General features: G+C 34.0%; 1 protein-coding gene across 1 annotated transcript in view; it reads left to right on the top strand.

The window, feature by feature from the left end:
* Positions 1-3,351: 3,351 nt before the first annotated feature.
* Positions 3,352-19,417, top strand: part of Smp_153360 (DNAj-related) — a gene marked incomplete at both ends in the record, with an annotated part of 17,872 nt that continues 1,806 nt past the window's right edge. Inside the window, 4 exons of the mRNA XM_018797613.1 lie at positions 3,352-3,596; positions 4,852-4,889; positions 13,211-13,453; positions 18,126-18,277. Coding sequence (XP_018652637.1) covers positions 3,352-3,596; positions 4,852-4,889; positions 13,211-13,453; positions 18,126-18,277 — 678 coding nt within the window. The remainder of the gene's footprint in view (positions 3,597-4,851; positions 4,890-13,210; positions 13,454-18,125; positions 18,278-19,417) is intronic.

Here is a 19,417-nt window from a genome sequence, read left to right as displayed (position 1 = left end):
AGTAAGTAAGTAAGTCTACGTCTTAGAACTTCACCCCTATTACCTTATACGCTAATTAAATTTTTGAACATTTGTATCCAAACTTATTGATTAGTAACATTTTTAAAGTAACCTGGTTTAATTAAAAAACGGTAGTATACAGTGAATATGTTGACCCAAAATATTGCTGTAGAATACTACAATTTATTTATTCTGAAGGATAGTGGTACGTAATCTTTTAGGTTGTTAGGTAAATTGATCTCTCAAGTCACTCAAATGATGTGCAGATAGTTAATGTATTCACGTGATACACAGTGCATAGATGCTGTGAAACTCCATAGTGAAATGGTATTTTAAAGGTCACAATTAACAGTGTGTAAAATATCTAACTCAGTAATTTAGCTAAAATTATTGGTAAAATCAGTTTGACCTAACAATTTTTCTTAATTGTGTACATACATTCAGTTATTGATTAGTTTATACCACCTGCCAACTACTTCATATTTCAGTGTACTCAAATATAACTGCTTGTGGTGGTCGATACTCGATATTATCCTTAAACTTCGTATATTGTTTGTCCTGATAACCGTTACTCGATAACGTCCTAAGGTTGTATAAATCAGAAGGCAAATAAGAAGGGTTGATTACGTTTATTATTGGACCACACACAGATATCCCAAATTATAGGCACGTTAAGCAAGCATGAAACAGTAGTGCCGTAAAGTAGGTGAGTGAGCGTAAGATTCGAATGAGCGAGAGATCAATCGACCGAGTCAGCGAGCAAGCGAGTACAGTACAGTGAACAGGATTAAGATGTACATATATATGCAAATGAAAATACATGAATCATCGAATCAATTAAGCGATTAATAGTAAGCCTAGCAGAATGAATACATGCGTAGGCAGTAAGCAACGCTCAAGCGTACATAATAAAGGTACAATAGTATAGATAGGTTGTTATTGTACGAATGATTGTTCGTTAAATAAGTTAACAAAAGGGCTTAGCCAAATTAGATGTAAACAAACTCAGTTGTATGTGAGCTGCTATATGCTGACCAATTAAGTTAATGATATAGAAATTATTGTAATATTCGATATAGAAGTTAGTCAATGGATGTTTAGTTGTGAATCTACTTTTCTAGGCATAACAAAATCTCCATCTACAATCTTTCCTTCATCTTCACACTGGTCTATACTAATCTCATTCTGTTGTAACTAGTAATAAGTACCAATTTTCCTCGCATTGTTATACCAGCTTTGGATATCAATACAATAGTTATATATGATTGTACAAGTCGATTACGTTTGGTATTCATATGAATGCACACAGATTAAGACCTTCCTTTGTTATGTGTGTTTCAATGAAGACTTTTGAATGAGAATGAGAGAAACTTCATATTAATTGTCATTGTGCTTTGTCTCTGGTGTTATTGTCGTGTGCGATAGCATCGTGTGTTTGCCAAGTCGGTTTGTGATAATCACATGTTAGTTGTTGAATCGGGTCTTCCTAATTGCCGACATTTATATCAACCTACAAATCAGTGAGAGACCGAGAATACCGTTTCCTTTCCATGTTACACACTAACATGAGTTGAGATGAGGTGTGGGTTTAAAGAACAGTATGAAGTGTGATGCGATGATACTCGACGTAGTTAATAGCGTGTGCGTGTATATTAGTAAAAGCAAGATTTAGTTATTCACTACTTTCTGTATTTTATAATTTACATTCAAATTGTTATCCTGTTACTGGTCACATCAGCTTAATAAGCATTACACTGATGATCATAAACTTGTTAAACTCTTATCAATACGTTCAATTTGTCAGTATCTGAATCATGTAACCATATTAACTGTTCCTTCTGCAAATATCACTCCGCCTTCTCTGATTTCACTGTTCATGCATTTTCCTACCAATTGCGCTTCATTTCAGTTCTTTCCTTATCGGTCTTCTGCCAAAATACATTCTATGTCTGACCATCGCTATATACTACTTATATGGATATAAGTAGACCATACTACACTTCTGTATATGTGTCCACACAAACATATAAATTGGCAATTACAATCGGATTTGATTCAATTCTTTACATTCTGTTTAAGTTTTCTCCATAAACTAAGCAGATTATTTTCTTCAATAAGTATTTTCATTAATTATTAATTTCAGAAGGGGGTTTTGTGGAGATCTTAGTAATTTTATATAGTTGATTGATTGAAGTTAGACATTAACACTAACGGATGCCGGTTGGCTCAGTGATCTAGAGTTTAAGCGCTCGCGGGTGAAACTGATAGATGCTGGGTTGGAATCTCGTGAGGCGGGATCGTGGATGTGTTCCTCTGAGGAGTCCCAGTGCTGTCCAGTGCTTCCAGTTCCCACAATAAGACGAAACGGCCGTCCAGTGCTTCCAGGTTTTCTATGGTGGTCTATCTTCAGTTGACTCATAATTTCATCTTCATAAAATTAATAATGTCACTTCATTACATAATTTATACAAACACTTCATTTCGTTTGATTACTTAAAATCATCAAGCGGATTATTACAAACAAAATTTTTTACATCCTATAAATACATCTGATAATATAGTGAACGAGAATACCAAATGAGGACAATCTTTTATATTCGGCACAAAATCATAGAATTTCTTGGTAAAATATAAAAACTATATTCAAATACTTCATTTGCATAATGTTCATTAATTGTTTCAAACTTCATTGTTCCTCCATTTCTATACCAATTATTCTCTATTCCCATTCTTCCTTCTTTGGTCTTCTCAAAACATTTTGTTGCCAGGCATTCTATTCTTGATTGTCGTTATATATCACTTATATATCGATAAAGAAGCACACATTACAATAAAATAAAACGTATTATCTTACAAATAATCTATATACTAGACTTTATTTTCATAGTTGAAATCATGAGTCAATTGAAGCTAGGTAGGCCCTGAGTTCGAATCTCGCGAGTGCGGGATCGTGGATGCGCACTGCTGAGGAGTCCCAGTGCTGTCCAGTGCTTCCAGGTTTTCTATGGTGGTCTAGCTTCAATTGATTCATGATTTCAACTATGAAAATACTGAAATATCCACAAAAACCCCTCCTAGATTTTATTTGACTGATTGATTGTTTATGTGTGTTTTTTTCTATTTTTTTTAACATATCTACAATTTAAAGTTTAGTATAACTTAACTTAAAATCCAAATAACGATTAACTAACCTACGGGTTCATTCACTTCAACAGTTCGTTTATTGATTATTGGATCAGTTACTATTTCTTTTTTTGTTTTTGCATTATATTCTTAAATAATCAATATTTTGTATCTAAGGTTATCATAAAAAAAAAGAGAGAATAAACATAGTAACTAATTCAATTTAAAATGGATCAAATTAATGAAAATGAATTTAAACAATTATGTCGTTTATTACAAATACAAACAGATGTAACAATAAATGATTTAAGAAAAGCATATTATCGTTTAGCTAAATATTATCATCCAGATAAAAATCCTAAAAATGAATTAGCAACAACACATTTTATTCTAGTTAGTAGAGCATATCAAACATTATGTAATGAATTACATCATCGGAATATAAAAAAACGTTCATTAGAAGTTTGTAAAAAGTAAGTTACAATTATTAAATAGATTAGATTATTATGTTTAATGAGTTAACCCCTTTTTTTGTTTTTATACAATCAAAAGGGGTTTATGTGGATATTTCAGTATTTTCATAGTTGAAATCATGAGTCAATTGAAGCTAGACCAACCATGGAAAACCTGGAAGCACTGGACGGCCGTTTTGTCCTATTATGGGACTTCTCAGTAGTTAGACATTAACACCGTTGAATGCCAGCTCAGTGGTCTATCGGCTAAGGGCTCTGGCTCGAGACTGGTAGGTCCTGGGTTGGAATCTCGTGAGTGCGGGATCGGGGATGCGCACTGCTGAGTAGTCCCATAATAGGACGAAACGGCTGTCCAGTGCTTCCAGGTTTTCGATGGTGGTCTAGCTTCAATCGACTCATGATTTTAACTATTTATACAATCACTCTGTTAGTGTTTGATGTATGATGGATAGAAGTTGATTGAAAGCTTCAGGAACATATTTCGTATCATTAGTTGGTAAAGTATTTCCATAATCTTGAAGAAACGATAGATCCTTATGTTGTATCGAAATATAATGCCCTTGATGTCAAGTCACCAGCGGGCGAAATTAACACTAAATAGTTAACAAACCAAAAAAATGATCACTGCTAAATAAGTAATTGCTTTGTTTCATTTAAATCATGAACCGATCAATGCTAAATCACTATTGAAAACCCAAAAGCATTGAACAGCCGTTTCGTTCTAGTATCAAACTCCTCACTAGTGTACATCTGCGACCCTGAACGCAGAAATTAAAGTTAGAACCTTTAGTTTCACGCGTGAACTTTTAACTACGGAGCCTTCATCGAACGGTGTTAATGTATAACTTTGATCGATACACTATATTACACAGTCTTCATCTACGGATAGAATTCCACATTAGTGTTTATTAAAATTCAGACTTCATGAATATATGTTTGCATCCTTGACTTATACAGTATTGTCTGTTAATTATTTGAACGAATATTATTTTCACTGACTTATGAAAATAACTCCATAATGTTGACAACAATTTCTAGGTGAGATGGATACTTCAGTTGACATCGCTTTCTATGAACTGATAACAACAAACACCTCTCGCCTGAACCAATCAGCTCAGAGAGTGCAGTATCAACAAAGAGATGCAAATTAGTAAAATTCTTTTTTCACGAGTTATTAAAAGGTTAAAACTTTATGTCTTACAGCAGAGGTACGCCATTTACATCAACACATTTGAAACTCACCTACTGGACGTACCTATGTTCTCGTATTGATATTCACTGGATACATACATGCTAACAAAGACTGATTAAAAACAGGACAGTTTAAATGACTTATATTCAAAGTAATAGTATTCGCCATACCCCTTGGACGAATTAGTAGCTATTTAGACTTGAAAACTACGTGGATAATGTATTGGGCGTTTAAAGTGAAATGTACTGGATTTGAATCTCACTGTTAACAACAACTCTGGGATTTATGTATATCCATCCGTTAATATCCTACTCACGATAGATTCACAACATGACTCTGATCTTAAAAAAAATGAGGATAAACTGGTAAATATTACTGAACTATCGAATCAATCGATAGTTTACATCTAATCAGATTAACAGAAACAGTGGATTAACTCATGACCTATTGCAATAATGTACTCGTTCAAATTTCGGTCTAAATAAATAGAAAGATTTATAATAGTAACGCATATCAACAAGAAATTAAATAAACAACCTTTTGCAGAGCTAATATGGTTATTACTATTCAACACTTAGGCATTTTGATGCTTCATTTTCTTTTATAAGCAAAGATGTATAGTGGCTAGTAGTGGAATCAAGGACGCTTATCAAGTCCTATTCAGGACTCGTCAGCTGGATGTACCTGCATCTCAGAGTTGATGTTCACTCTAGAACTCGAACCCAGTACCTTTCACTTCAAACTCCATCGCGTTATCCACTCAGCTACTGAGTCCTGATAGCTACTTGCTTGTGCAATGGGGTGAAGTTTGAATTCACTTAATATTGTTTGTTTGAATCTTTCCATTGATACTTATGACTGCAACTGGTCAGTCTCTTACTGGCATATGTGCATACTGTGCGTATTGCCTCGATATTGTCTTAATTCACAAGCATTATAAGTAAAGATAGATAGTGGCTAGCAATGGAATCCAGTTTGATGCGTGTTTTGTCCTATTTGGGACTCGTCAGCTGGGTGTACCAGTTGCAGTCCTAAGCATCAATGAGAAGATTCAAACAAACAATACTAAGTGAATTCATCTTCTTTTGTTTTAATTATCAAGTGAACGATTTGTTATTCTGATTGTTTATCGTTGTTTATTTATTCAAACGTACTCATATTGCTTATTACAAAAATTTAAGATTGTGGACATTTATGAAATTCATCCAAATGATATACTCATAACTGTCATATTTCATTAAATTGGAATTTAGTGGTGTTAGTCTGTGGACATTTTTTTTATTTTATATTTCGAAATGAATCCAATAATAAAATCATAGAAAATCCACAAGACCTTGGTAGCTGTTCCATTTTACTTTGTGGGACTTTACAGTATTATGTACCCATAACTAAAAGAAATCTGACCTACAATCTTCACAACTGACAACATCTGAGTTAGAGTAAAATTATGAAGTTTGAATTCGATTCATTGTATCATTGTTAACAGAACACTTAAAAATACTGTATTCCATATATGTTTTATTCATGAGTATGTATATCCGAATAGTCTCATACTAAGATGAAATGAATGTACCTTCCCATGATACACTAGTTAAAACCCCACTAAGATTTTAATCACATTTAGCCATTTTATGATATACCCAGAAGACACCTAATTCATCTAAGCATATAAATACAGTTTATTATATACATTGTAATCTGATAATCTTTAATTATAAATCGAAGCATTAAGTCAGTGAGTATTTTTAGACTGTTTATTATCCCTTTTTTAGCTTGTGAAAAAATACATCACGTAAAATGTTACGCATAGGAGTTAATTTAACTTATACTTCATAAACTTCAGAAATATTAAAAGAGACAGTTTTCGTATAATATTAATGATTTCAACACATTATAGAACACCAAAAGTAATGTTTCGCCTCCAAATGCCCTGCTACAGCCAAGAATGAGGAGAGTCAGCTCTCCCTCTCCAAATGCTCGCAAATGGCCATGTGTATATAAACACTGTCAGCGAAGTCCTACTCACTGCATTCTCGAGACATTACTGTTTTTTACGAAATTGAGAAGACGAAGACCGAATGTCTGGAGATCTAACTAGGTTGAAGGACTCGGAGTGTCCACCTAGGAGAGTTGAAAAACCCCGATTCCAAACCAATCGTGCACATGAGTTCCAGTTTCCTGAAGAAGCAAATGATGTGTGAATCTATTGTTGGTCACTGACTACCATGAGACTACATCTCTTAACGTTGTTCCACTGCCTTATGGATCTAACCTTTAGGTTGAAGGCTCCGGATGTGGCCTCCTAAGTAATCCACCTGATTTTTTTTGGGCACCCGAGTAGTATTTCAGTGCATACACAAATCAAGTGACCTGTGTGTTGTATATGTATTTGTTGCCCCTTTGTATCAATATTTATGTGTTCAAATAAATAAATAAATAATCGTTAATATCTACACTTTACTAATGAATGCTCATAGATGAATGAATTCATTAACTGATAAATAAAAATACATAGAACACTATCAATGCATCAGTTCCTGAACTAAAGACTATCTGTTTAATTATTATTAGTCGAAACAATTTCTTATTTATTAATACTAACTAGCAACTATAATGTAATTATTTGCTTTTCAACAAAACCAGTTGTAAGATATGCGGAAATGATTGGAAACAATACATTTTCAATCAAAATCATGAATCAATCACAGTTGGATCATAATTGAAAACCTGAAAGTACTGAACTCTCGTTTTGTCCTGGTATTGAACTCCTCAGCAGTGTACATCTACGGATATAAGAACTATTAAACTTTAGACAGCTGAGAGGGGATCCATTGTCGTATCAGTTTCATTTCAAACAGTTCGTAATATGGTGTGACTGTTTTCCATTATTTTTGTTGGGTACCTTACACTCAAAAATGTTTAGCTCCAGTACTTTCATGGAGTTCTAGTACTAAACCAAGACCAATTTAGCTAAACAGTATCGGCTGTGAGGCGCTTACGCACCGAAGACAAAGGGAGTTTTTTGGACAATATAATGGATTGATCAAAGTTATGCATTAACACAGTTCGATAAAGGCTACATGGTCTATAGATTAGGAGTTCGCACGTAGGGCGCATACTAGTGAGGAGTCCGATGCTGAGACATAACAGCCTTTCAATACTTTCTGGTTTACAATGGTGGTCTAACTGATATCGAATAGTGATAGCAATGCAATTTAACACTCCTCACAACCCCATAATGATAGTTACATTTTTGTTATCATTCTGTTCTCGTGCAACAAAGCTCAATGTTAACATAGTGATGTCTATTCAATCACAACTGAACTTTTAATCCATTATACTTGAATGAAACTGCTACCAAACTATTCTGAAAATAAACACTTAAAAAATGTTATAATAAATAAGCTTCAAATATAACTTTTGTGGTCAATCAGCCAAACTGTAGATGGAAAGTAAAAGCTTGTTGATCACCATAGTTATTTTCTTATATTTGTCTCCTCTAATTCCGTCAACTAATTTAAATACCTTTATTTGTTTGACAACGGGGTGTTATAATCTCAAAACTTACTTCAAGAATGTTGTAGGTTATGAAATAAATGCAGACTTGTAGCTGATTTGAATGCTTTCAATAGTGTTGTATTGTAGTGAACAAGAACACGAGTGGGGGACAATCGAACGTATTTAAGCACAAATTACAGACTATCTCACTAAATTTTGATACCCATACAGTAAACAGTTAATTTACAAACTATCAGTCAATTGTCTCAATCTTAACTGTTCCTTCTGCAACTATCAGTCCGTCTTCTTTGATTTCATTGTTCATGCATTCTCATACCGATTGCGCTTCATTCCTGTTCGTTCCTTATCTATCTTCTGCCAAAATACATTCTATGTCTGACCAGCACCATAAACTACTTATATGGATATAAGTAGACCACACCACAGTATTACTTGAAATAAATGATTCAGTTAGGAATCTTTCATTGACATTTTCGATTAAATCATCAGCGTCTACTCCTAGAAGAATGTAACTCTCCATAATATACCACCTTCCAACGTTATCAAGAGATTCGGCTTGATAATAAGTTGGAACACTTCCATTTTCCTTAAACTATTCTTATTTTAAAAAAAGAATAATTGACATCCCTCTAAATATTTCACTCCTTCTTTTTAAGTTCAAAATGGAAAGAGAAGAAATCAAGTATTGTAGACCAATTCCTATCAGATCTACAAAGACAAGATGTTGACTGGCCAAAATCAAATAATTTATACAATGATGATGATAATACTTATTCACCAATTGAGAAACTATTGAATCATTTATTAGAAGCAACTATATTAAAAGAACCTAAGTCAAAAAGTGAGTCTGTTTGTATATCTGACAAAGATAATACGTCAATGTTTTTTAATTCTTAATAATTGTAAAACAAAAGATGTAATTCAGACTACTTTTCCAGTTTATTTAGTGAATAAATACAACGAATTAGAGTATAATTTTCCAAAATTGAAATCATGAGTCAATTGAAGCTAGACCACCATAGGAAACCTGGAAGCATTGGACGACCGTTTCATCTTATCGTGGGACTCCTCAGCAGTGCACGTCCACAATCCCGCACTTGCGAGATTCGAACCCAGGACCTACCAGTCTCGCGCCAGTGCGCTTAATCACTAGACCACTCAGCCGGCATCCAATGGTGTTAATGTCTAACTTCAACCAATCCACAAAGTTGAGCAACCATTTCACCAATGTCTTCAGTGAGTTACCATCTCACAACAGACATGGTTGAACTCCACTGGTCACTGCTTCCCACTAGAACTCCAGGAAATATCTCTTGAAGTCAATCACTAGTGAGCATATGATTTTATTCAGAAGGAGTTTTGTGGAGATTTCACTATGGAAAATACTGAAATCTCCACAAAACCCCTTCTGAGTATAAATTTTATCAAAGATTTCATTTTGAAGACTTGATTTTCTCTCGATTTTAGTTTTTCTCCAGTACATTGTTATTTCCTACACTGACTTATTTATAACAGTCAGTTATGAATGAAATCACTGGTGAGAATTCACTTCAATATACCTGATTTATACATTCAATCAACAATAACAAAATAACTCTTGAAGCCAATCATTAGTGAGCACATGATGATTATCATCAGAAGGGGGTCTTGTGGAGGAGGAGTCCTATACTAAAACGAAACGGCCGCCTAGTGCTTTGATTGACTCATAAATTCAACTATAAAATTACTAGAAAATCTCCACAAAACCCCCCTTCTCATAATAACAACAAAATAGTCAACAGAGCTGATACCGAAATAGGCATTGAAAATTATTAACGTTGATGATAACATTGGTCTTTAGAACCTGTAAAGAAAGTTGACTGATTAAATCCATAAACAGTAATTGTGAAACATTATAAAATTACATTTTGATCAATCTTAAACTATCAATCTAACTTTAACTGAATATTTACAGACTAGGTTGTTAATCATTAGGTCACTAAGCCACAATCAATACAGAGCTTTGTATAAATGTACATTAGTACAAGTTCCCATACTACATATATGCAAGGTCAACCCTGACCTTGCACATATGCACACACACATTTACAAATATGTTGCTCATAAATCACTTTAACCGAAATGACATCACATTGACTTGTTCAAACCTGTTTTTTGACTGATCACATCTAATATTCTTGCTTTGTTTCTTTTCACTATTTAAACTTGGATTAATTTTGATTTGGTTATTTATTCTCTGAAAAAGTAGCTCACACTGAGTTACAAAACGTCAGAAAATCTAATTTTTCTACTTATTGGGATATGACAAATATATTAATTCATTGATAACGATTTACCCAATGTTCAATTGATTCAAAATTATCAAGTCAAACCTTGGTAATGATACTTACGAAATGATTTATTCCTCCTGAATAGTGATTCAAACGAATACATTCTCAAACGAAAATCAATGAACACCATAATCAAGGGAAAATTGACTGATTATTACATTTCAGAATTTATTGATTTTACTCATTTTTAAGATGTGTTGATCAACTCGATATTGAATTACGTTCGACATTTCCAACGGTATATGTATATGTATATAACTATGTGTATAAATTAGCTAGAGAACTGATGAATTACAACGAACATTGGATTGATGTTTAGACCTTCTTCGAGAATGGTTATCAGTGCTCAACCGGATCTCTAACCAGAAGAAACCCACAATCTTCCGATCATACAGTGAACACGACACGTTCAGACTAATTGTTTGATATGTGTTTACAATGAGAAGTGTCTTCCTAATCCTACCTACAAATCTTAAACTTTCTTATTTGAATACTTAATATTATGATTTCAGAGTCATTTTTTCACTTAGATTTGCATTCATATGTGTATTCATTAAAAAAAGAACTTAAATTGTGTCTGGGTTCCAAAGGTTCATTGAACAACTATGAAATCTTTCGATCTGTAATTAAGTTAATACAATGATCCTTTTTTTATTCTATTGTTACTTATGAACCAACATAATAGTTTATTCATTTGAAGATTTTATGTAACCTATGTAATAAAAATGAAAAGAAAATTGATTTCATAGACAGCAGTAATCTACTTCGTAACCTATTTCTTAGTAATAATAGTGTTTTTAATATGCATATAGTAATTAGATTACGATTTTTTTGTGGGGGGGAGGGGCTACTATAATAATGATGATAGTTTGTCAAACTGAATGAATCGGATACCAGCCCAGTGGTCTATCGGTTAAGTGCTATGGCGCAAGACTGGTAGGTCCTGGGTTCGAATCACGCGAGGCGAGGTCGTGGATGCACACTGCTGAGGAGTCCCATGATAGGACGAAACGGCCGTCCAGTGCTCCCAGGTTTTCCATGGTTAGTCTAGCTTCAATTGACTCACGCTTTCAACTTTAGAAATACTAAATCTCCACAAAAAACCCTTCTGATTATAATCATATGCTCACTAGGGACTGACTTCGAGAGGTAAGTCCAGGAGTTCTAGTGAGAAGCAGTGACCAGTGGAGTTCAACCACGTCTGTTGTGAGATAGGAACTCACTGACGACAATTATTGAATGGTTGCTCAACTTCGTGGATTGGTTGTAGTTAGATATAAACACCATCGGATGCCGGCCATCTCAGTGGTCTATCGGTTAAGCGAGACTGGTAGGTCCTGGGTTCGAATCTCGTGAGGCGAGGTCGTGGATGCGCACTGTCAAGGAGTCCCACAATAGAACAAAACGGCCGTCTAGTGCTTCCAGCTTTCCCATGGTTGGTTTTGCTTCAATTGACTGATGATCTCAACTATGAGAATAAAAATGTTTTAATTTTAATGAACTGTAGTTCATATCAAAATGACTACATAATCTTCAACACCATTATATTTTGGGTATCAAAACGAATGATCCATATATTTATTGTTTTTCAACATTTCATGAACTTGGTTTATAGGAATTTCATAGGAAAAATAGAAAAACGTCTAGTTTATTGCAAATTAATTAATTATTAGATTCGATTAAACAGCTTGAACCGGATAATCTTGTACCGGTATGTCAAATGCCCCCGAATGCCCTGCTACAGTCAAGAGTGATGAGAGTCAGCTCTACCTCTCCAATGGCTTGCACATGGCTACGCGTATATAATCACTGTCAGAGAAACCCTGCTTACTGCATTCTAGAGGAATTACTGTTGTTTACGAAATTCAGAAGACGAAAGCTAATGCCTGAAGATCTAATTGGGTTAGTGGATATGGAGGATTCATCTAGGGGAGTTGAGAAACCCTGATTCCGAACCAATGATGCACATGGACTCCAGGATCCTGAAGGAACAAATGATGTGTAAACCTATTGTTGGTCACCGACTACCATGTGACTACACTAGTGGGGGACAATTAAATGCATTTAATCACAAAATTACGGAATATCCCAGTAAGATCTGACAACCATACAGTAAACAGTTAATTTGTAAACTATCAGTCAATTGTCTCCATTTTGACTATTCCTTCTACAACTATCAGTTCATCGTCTCTGATTATTATTGTTCATGTATTTTCATACCGATTGCGTTCCGTTTCCGTTCTTTCCTTATCGACCATCTACTGAAATATATTTTATGCCTAACCATCGTTATATATTACTTTTGTGGATATAAGTAACCCAAACCACAATAGTAGAAAAGTAGTTTTCTGACGGAGACGAACAAAAGATCTTTTTTCAAAACGAAACTGTTACGTGTAATGTGCAATTGTCCTACAGCTATAAACTTTCTAATGGTGAGGAATTAAAGAGATATACCCAAATAGTGCTCAATAGTTTAATGTCCATATTGACTGACACTACCAAAAAATATGGTTTTCTGATTAGATCAATGATATTTCATTTTTCTAACCATTTTTTATATAAATCTATAGAGGAACAAACATCAGAACAAAAACATCGAGATAATACCAATCAACCAACGTATACCAGATCCAACTTCCGTATGCGCCAACCACACCAGCAAGAATCCGAAACGCGAGTTTCATCAACAAACGAAAAATCAATAGTATCTTATTGTAACGATGTAAATTATTTGAATTCCCAAAATCAGTCAAATTTACAACATAACAAATTTAATGAAAACTGTATTATTCAAAGCAAAGATACAGATTTAAGTAAGTATAAACTAATTAATTACTTATTACTAATAGTTAACTAACCATTTAAAAGAAAGTTAAGGGCGGCCAAACCAAAACATGGTATCAGCGCTTGAAGTCACTAACTTCTAGTCTGAGTCATGTTGGTAGATGCAGACTACTTAATTGGTGTCCATGTGACTATCGTAACCAATAGTTGAAGACTCTGGGTGACATGGCTCAGAATCGATCACAATGGCGCAGGTGTATACACTCTTTATCTTCCCTTAAACTATGAGATTAAGATTGATTCATATCTGTCTTTCTTCCTGTACTATATCCTTATATACAACCTTTCTTTTATATATTACCACCACTAAATTAACTACTTCTATGAATTCGGTGTTCATCTTGTTGTGCTAACGGAGTATGGCAACTTGGACCGATGCATATGTGAGCCTAGTCCTACGTTGTATCCGACTGACTGACAACCATTTTTTAGAAATGTATGAAATTTTCAATGAATAATTCTAGTAAGTAGATAGTTTTGCTAGTGTTATATTTTCTATAATTATATGGCTATAATTGTCATTCTGGAAGATAAACATCATCATCAGTGTCTACTGATATTTAGCTACTAAGACGATTAAAATTGGTAAACACAACAAGATTATAGAATAGAGACGAACTCAAAATGACCATAGGAAAGTGACAAGATTGACTCAGGGAAAATGGTGCATGATATATCAACATGATTTATGAGTTTTTTTTAAGATAACCAATATAGTCTGCAGATTTGAAATGAAAAAAATATCTGTACAACTGTAGTGTGTGCTAATGATGTCGACAGATATAAGTAGTACATATCATCAACCAAATTTGAAATGCTTGACGACAGAAGGTTAAGAAGATCGAAGAGAAGAGAACGAGAATAGAGAGTGATTAGTGTGGAAATTAAGAGACAGTCAAGTGTTGGACAATTGCTTGGCATTTTTCCAATGAAGTATTTACTCTATGCTTCTCATATTTAACTAAGTGATTCCGTAATTTTGTGTTAAAATACATTTGGTTGTTCCCGCTTGTGTTCTCGTTCACTATACAACTACTCATTATCATGACAACAAAGTATCATCACACTCCAAGCCAAACTCTTAACTATAAACATTTATTTACACCTTCCTTGGCTAAAAGTGGGCTTTACCTTATCAAAAATACTATGATAGTTGCTGAAGGATGTCAGTAACCCTTACTTTGATGAATCTATTGTTTTGTTCCCGGCGACATTAGCAAAGATAATCATTTTTAAGTACTTAACAATATAAAAAGTGAGCGTTAAAGCATTCTCAATTTCAGTAGCTGATGCTCACACACGACCGGTTCACAGCGGATTTTGGAGAAAACGTGATAATTGAGCGACTACAACAAATGAGATTACCAAGAAATTCCTTTATTTGTGATTGTAGTAATCAAACGACTTGTGGACATTTGTGCAGACTACCGTGATGATGTTGTCTTTTGATGTAATATGTGTTGGAGGAAGAAGTCTGCTGGAATAGGATTTTTCCTCTCGATCCATAATGAGACTAAGGCAGTTGTTGAGAACTGAATAATAAAAGCACCAATAACACTGGCTGCAGCCGGGTACTACAGTATATATGGGCTATTGGAGAGCGTACAGATGCCTATATGGATTTAGTTATGTGCATCATGTCGTTATCCACAAGTGACATATTGTGGATCCAACAACTGCAGTGCACACAAACAACAGTGAAGCTATGTGGTCGAGGTTGAAAGAGTTTTTCCGACCTTATCATGGCTCCAGTGGCGATTATTATGGATCTATATGGATGATTTCCTCTAGCATATGCATTACAATTTTAGAAGCTCTGAACCTATTTTTAACCTTGACAAGTTTTGAACCATATAAATTCTTTACTTTTGTATAATATATTGTTACTCTGTACTGTTTTCTGATTGGCTAATACTTCTCAAGGTCACTTAAGATTCATTCAAAGGTTACCCGTACACTATACTCTCGTCGTTGTAATCTAAAATGTGGTCAACTCTGATTCTACACTTTGCTAAGATCTTATAAATCATTTTATTAACACTTCTGTAACAAGTATTCAGTTAAAATTATGTTATTCAAATCTTTTCCATGATAAAGCCTGGCAATTGGCAAGCATTCTACAATAATCTTCGTTAAATATATATATACTATTGTAGTGAACAAAACACGAGTGGGGACAATAGAATGTAATTAAGCATAAATTATAAACTATCTTACTAAGATCTGATAACCACACAGCAAACAGTTAATTTGCCAAATAACAATCAATTGTCTTAATCTTCACTGTTTCTTCTTCAAATATCAATCCATCTTCTCTAATCGCATTGTTTATGCATTTTCCTATCAATTGCGCTTCATTTCAGTTCGTTCTTTATCGGTCTTCTGTCAAAATACATTCTATGTCTGACCATCACCATATACTACTTATAAGGATATAAGTAGACCACAACACACTATCACAAGTACTTATTACTTTTTATTAATTTTTTTTTATTAGATGAATGGATCAACGAAGCACAACATTTATTGGATAATATCAAAGCATCCAGAAGATTAGGTCGTTTATCATGTACACCATGTCTAAATAATAGGCGGAATTCAGAAGTGGAATGTACTAACCTAATTCCAATTATTGATAATCCAGGTAACAAGAATTTATTTAGCTGAGCAGATTCTAACTATTATTTCTATTAGAACAATAGTTTTCCATTACTGGATAATGATTGGAAACTAGAGATCATTAAACAATTGTTCCATTCTCGTCTGGAACTTCTTACTAATGTTCACTGATGACCCCTCCAGGAGTCAAAAGAAAGAATGACATTCAGTACTAATGAGCTAAAACCTCATGGCCTACATTTCTGTTACTAATAGAGTATGACAATTATTCAATGCTATAAGTTGACATATGTCTCTCTTTACCGACATAATTTAACACAACTAAACACGATTTCTCACTACTAATTCAGGAATCCGATGTGTTACATTGAGTTGTGCAATTAAATTCCAATCATCAAGACAAAATGGCTGAAAATAAGTTTTATGTCGTAATAAACAGCAGCAATACGGTTTAATCGGATGTTACTGAAATCCTCGTATATATCGATATTCATATTAAACCTTCAGTCCATAGTTCCTTATTTCAAAAATAAAAGCATCATCAGTCCGGAAACGGAGTTACAGTAATCACTTCTCATTTTATGTGTAACAGTTATTATTGGAATTCACGATTCTTTGTTGTTCATACACTTAAATTAGAATTTCTAAGTGTTATGCAACTAGTTGCTTAAAATTCTGATGCCTGATTAAGAACTTGCTACATCCATGAGGGTTATGATATTCATACAGCGGTACGTTTTTTCCATCATGAGTATATTTAGTTATAACACCAGCTTTGGATTGCAGCAGTTATAAATGAAGTCAGTTGCAAGTTAAATAGCTCAGTAGTAAAATCTGAAACTACGGGACTGAGTGACCCTGGTTTAATCCCACAAGGAACATTGGCCACCTTAATATTACTGATACGCCTTGCCGATAAATGCCAACTAACAAAAAACTTAGGTCCAATTGTCGTTTTGAACCAACTCCAAAACACCTAATATTAAGTCAACTCTAAACATGTCTATTATATAAAAACCTACTACACAAGTGTACCTAACTATTTATTTTTAAACATTAGTGGATTTGTAATTATTTCTATACTTAGCATTATATCATAATTGAATAAGATATTTAGAATATTTACTCCTACGTACAGAATTAGCTTCGAAGGTTAATCCCATGACAAAATGCCCTTAATTAAATGTCGAGAATCGACTATCAGGTAGTATCCAGGTAGTACTGTAGTGAACAAAACATGGGTGGGGACAATCAAACATATTAAGGTCAAACTTGCAGACTGTCTCACTAAAATCTGATAACCATACAGTAAACAGTTAATTTACAAACTATCAATCAATTATCTCAATCTTAGTTGTTCCTTCTGCAACTATCAATCCATCTTCTCTGATTTCATTGTTCATGCATTTTCATACCGATTGCGCTTCGTTCCTGTTCTTTCCTTATTGATCTTCTACCAAAATACATTCTATGCCTGACCATCACTATATACTACTTATGTGGATATACGTAACTGTTGGGATGATCCTGCAAATTTCTCGCAATAGACAAGCTCAGAAATCATTAGGAAGCATTTTATCTAATCAGCGTTTGATTAGAAGTTTTGCTAGAAATATCGCGAAAATGAAAAGTCACACGTAGAGGTTCTGATTGGTTGATTACTACACTGCTACTATGTTTAGTAGTATTCTAGAACTTTCAGTAAAACCCAAGGACTTCTAAAATACTATAAAAACCCTATATTTTCTGTACATAAATGAACCTTTGGAGTAAAGTGCCTCCCGCGTATTTTGTGTGGTTTCTCTCGTGTTCAAGTCGCTGTGTAGTTCTAGCTTGGGGGGTTACGAGACTAGCTTAGGATCCGAGTATAGAGTTCAATCAACAAGACTTATCAGTAACCCACATTACAGTATCACTAGCCATCATAATTCATTTGATGTCATTTTGTTCATTACATAATGTAGTCTTTATTGTTTGTTTCTTTGTATTTTGTTTTCTTTTATATTTATCTCTTATTATTAGATATGATGAGATGTTTGATTTGCTACAGAAAATTTAAAATTGATGTAGCAACTAAGCATGTAGAAACATGTACACGTAAAGGTAATGGAACTAATTCATTAGGTTCCACTACTGCTACCGGTTATTCACCTATTTCTTTTCGTGCTAAACAAGTAAGACAAATTTATCTTTATATTACTATATATATATGCTTAAGAGTTTACACCATAGACAGATCTTAGTTAGACAAGTATTAAAACCATGAAGAACTGAGCAAATGATTCATCCTCGTTTAAGGATTCTTAGGAGTACCCATCCATGACTCCATCGCAGATTAAACCTAGCATCTTCAGGTTTCACATTAAGTGCTTAATCCTTGGATAACTAGTACAGTAAAGGATTTAAAAATAATGGTAAAGCCGAACTATACCTTGAATGATAAAATTGAAGTATTAACCTGTTTTAGCCAAACATGAGAAGACAGAGATAAATGCTAGACCACAAGATATGGATGTAAAGGTCATTGCACTACAGCTAATTCCTAACCGTATCAATGACTTGGCAATATATTTCGCCTTTACCAAAGTTCATAACGACAACTCCTCATAGACTGAATAAAATATCTTTAAGTCTTGTAATTATCGCTATATTTCAAACCTGTGAAGCCATATGCATCAACTTAAATTAACAACTTTAATCGATCCATGGTGAATAGCAACCATCATCATACAGTGTTATTTTTGTACTTTGGTTGCTAAACATAAAAAGGAAGAATCATTTCAATTCAACAAATAAGTTAACTTTGAGTAGTGTAGAAATAGTGCTGACAACAAAAATTACTCTATAGTTCTATACAAAATAAACTGGATACAGTATTGTCATGTGATCACTGCAAATAGATGAAAAATGATAGTAAAACTATGTGTCGGAAGTCAAAAATAGCAATCAGATTGTTGACTAAGCAATACATTAACATGTAGAAAAAGTGAAAATTGTAAATACTGCGGGATACTTAACTTTCATAGCACCAAAATCCCACAAATAACAAATAATTTGAAGGGGTTTTGCGGAGATTTCGGTATTTTCATAGTTGAAATCATGAGTCAAATGAAGCTAGGGCACCAAAGAAAACCTGGAAGCACTGGACAGTCGTTTCGTCCTATTGTGGGTTCGAATCTCGTAAGGCGAGATCGTGATATTGGAAATCGAGGATGAATTAGGGTGAACTACATGAACCCCACAATATAAGCGTGGTAAGAGTGTCCGAACAGGAATCCACATTCAAATCTACATATCATGAATGAAGAGGAAAA

This window comes from Schistosoma mansoni, chromosome 5, assembly GCF_000237925.1.
Source record: "Schistosoma mansoni strain Puerto Rico chromosome 5, complete genome".
Lineage (NCBI taxonomy): Eukaryota > Metazoa > Platyhelminthes > Trematoda > Strigeidida > Schistosomatidae > Schistosoma > Schistosoma mansoni.
The sequence above is the reverse complement of the archived record's forward strand: the minus strand, read 5'-3'. Positions and strand labels throughout refer to the sequence as shown.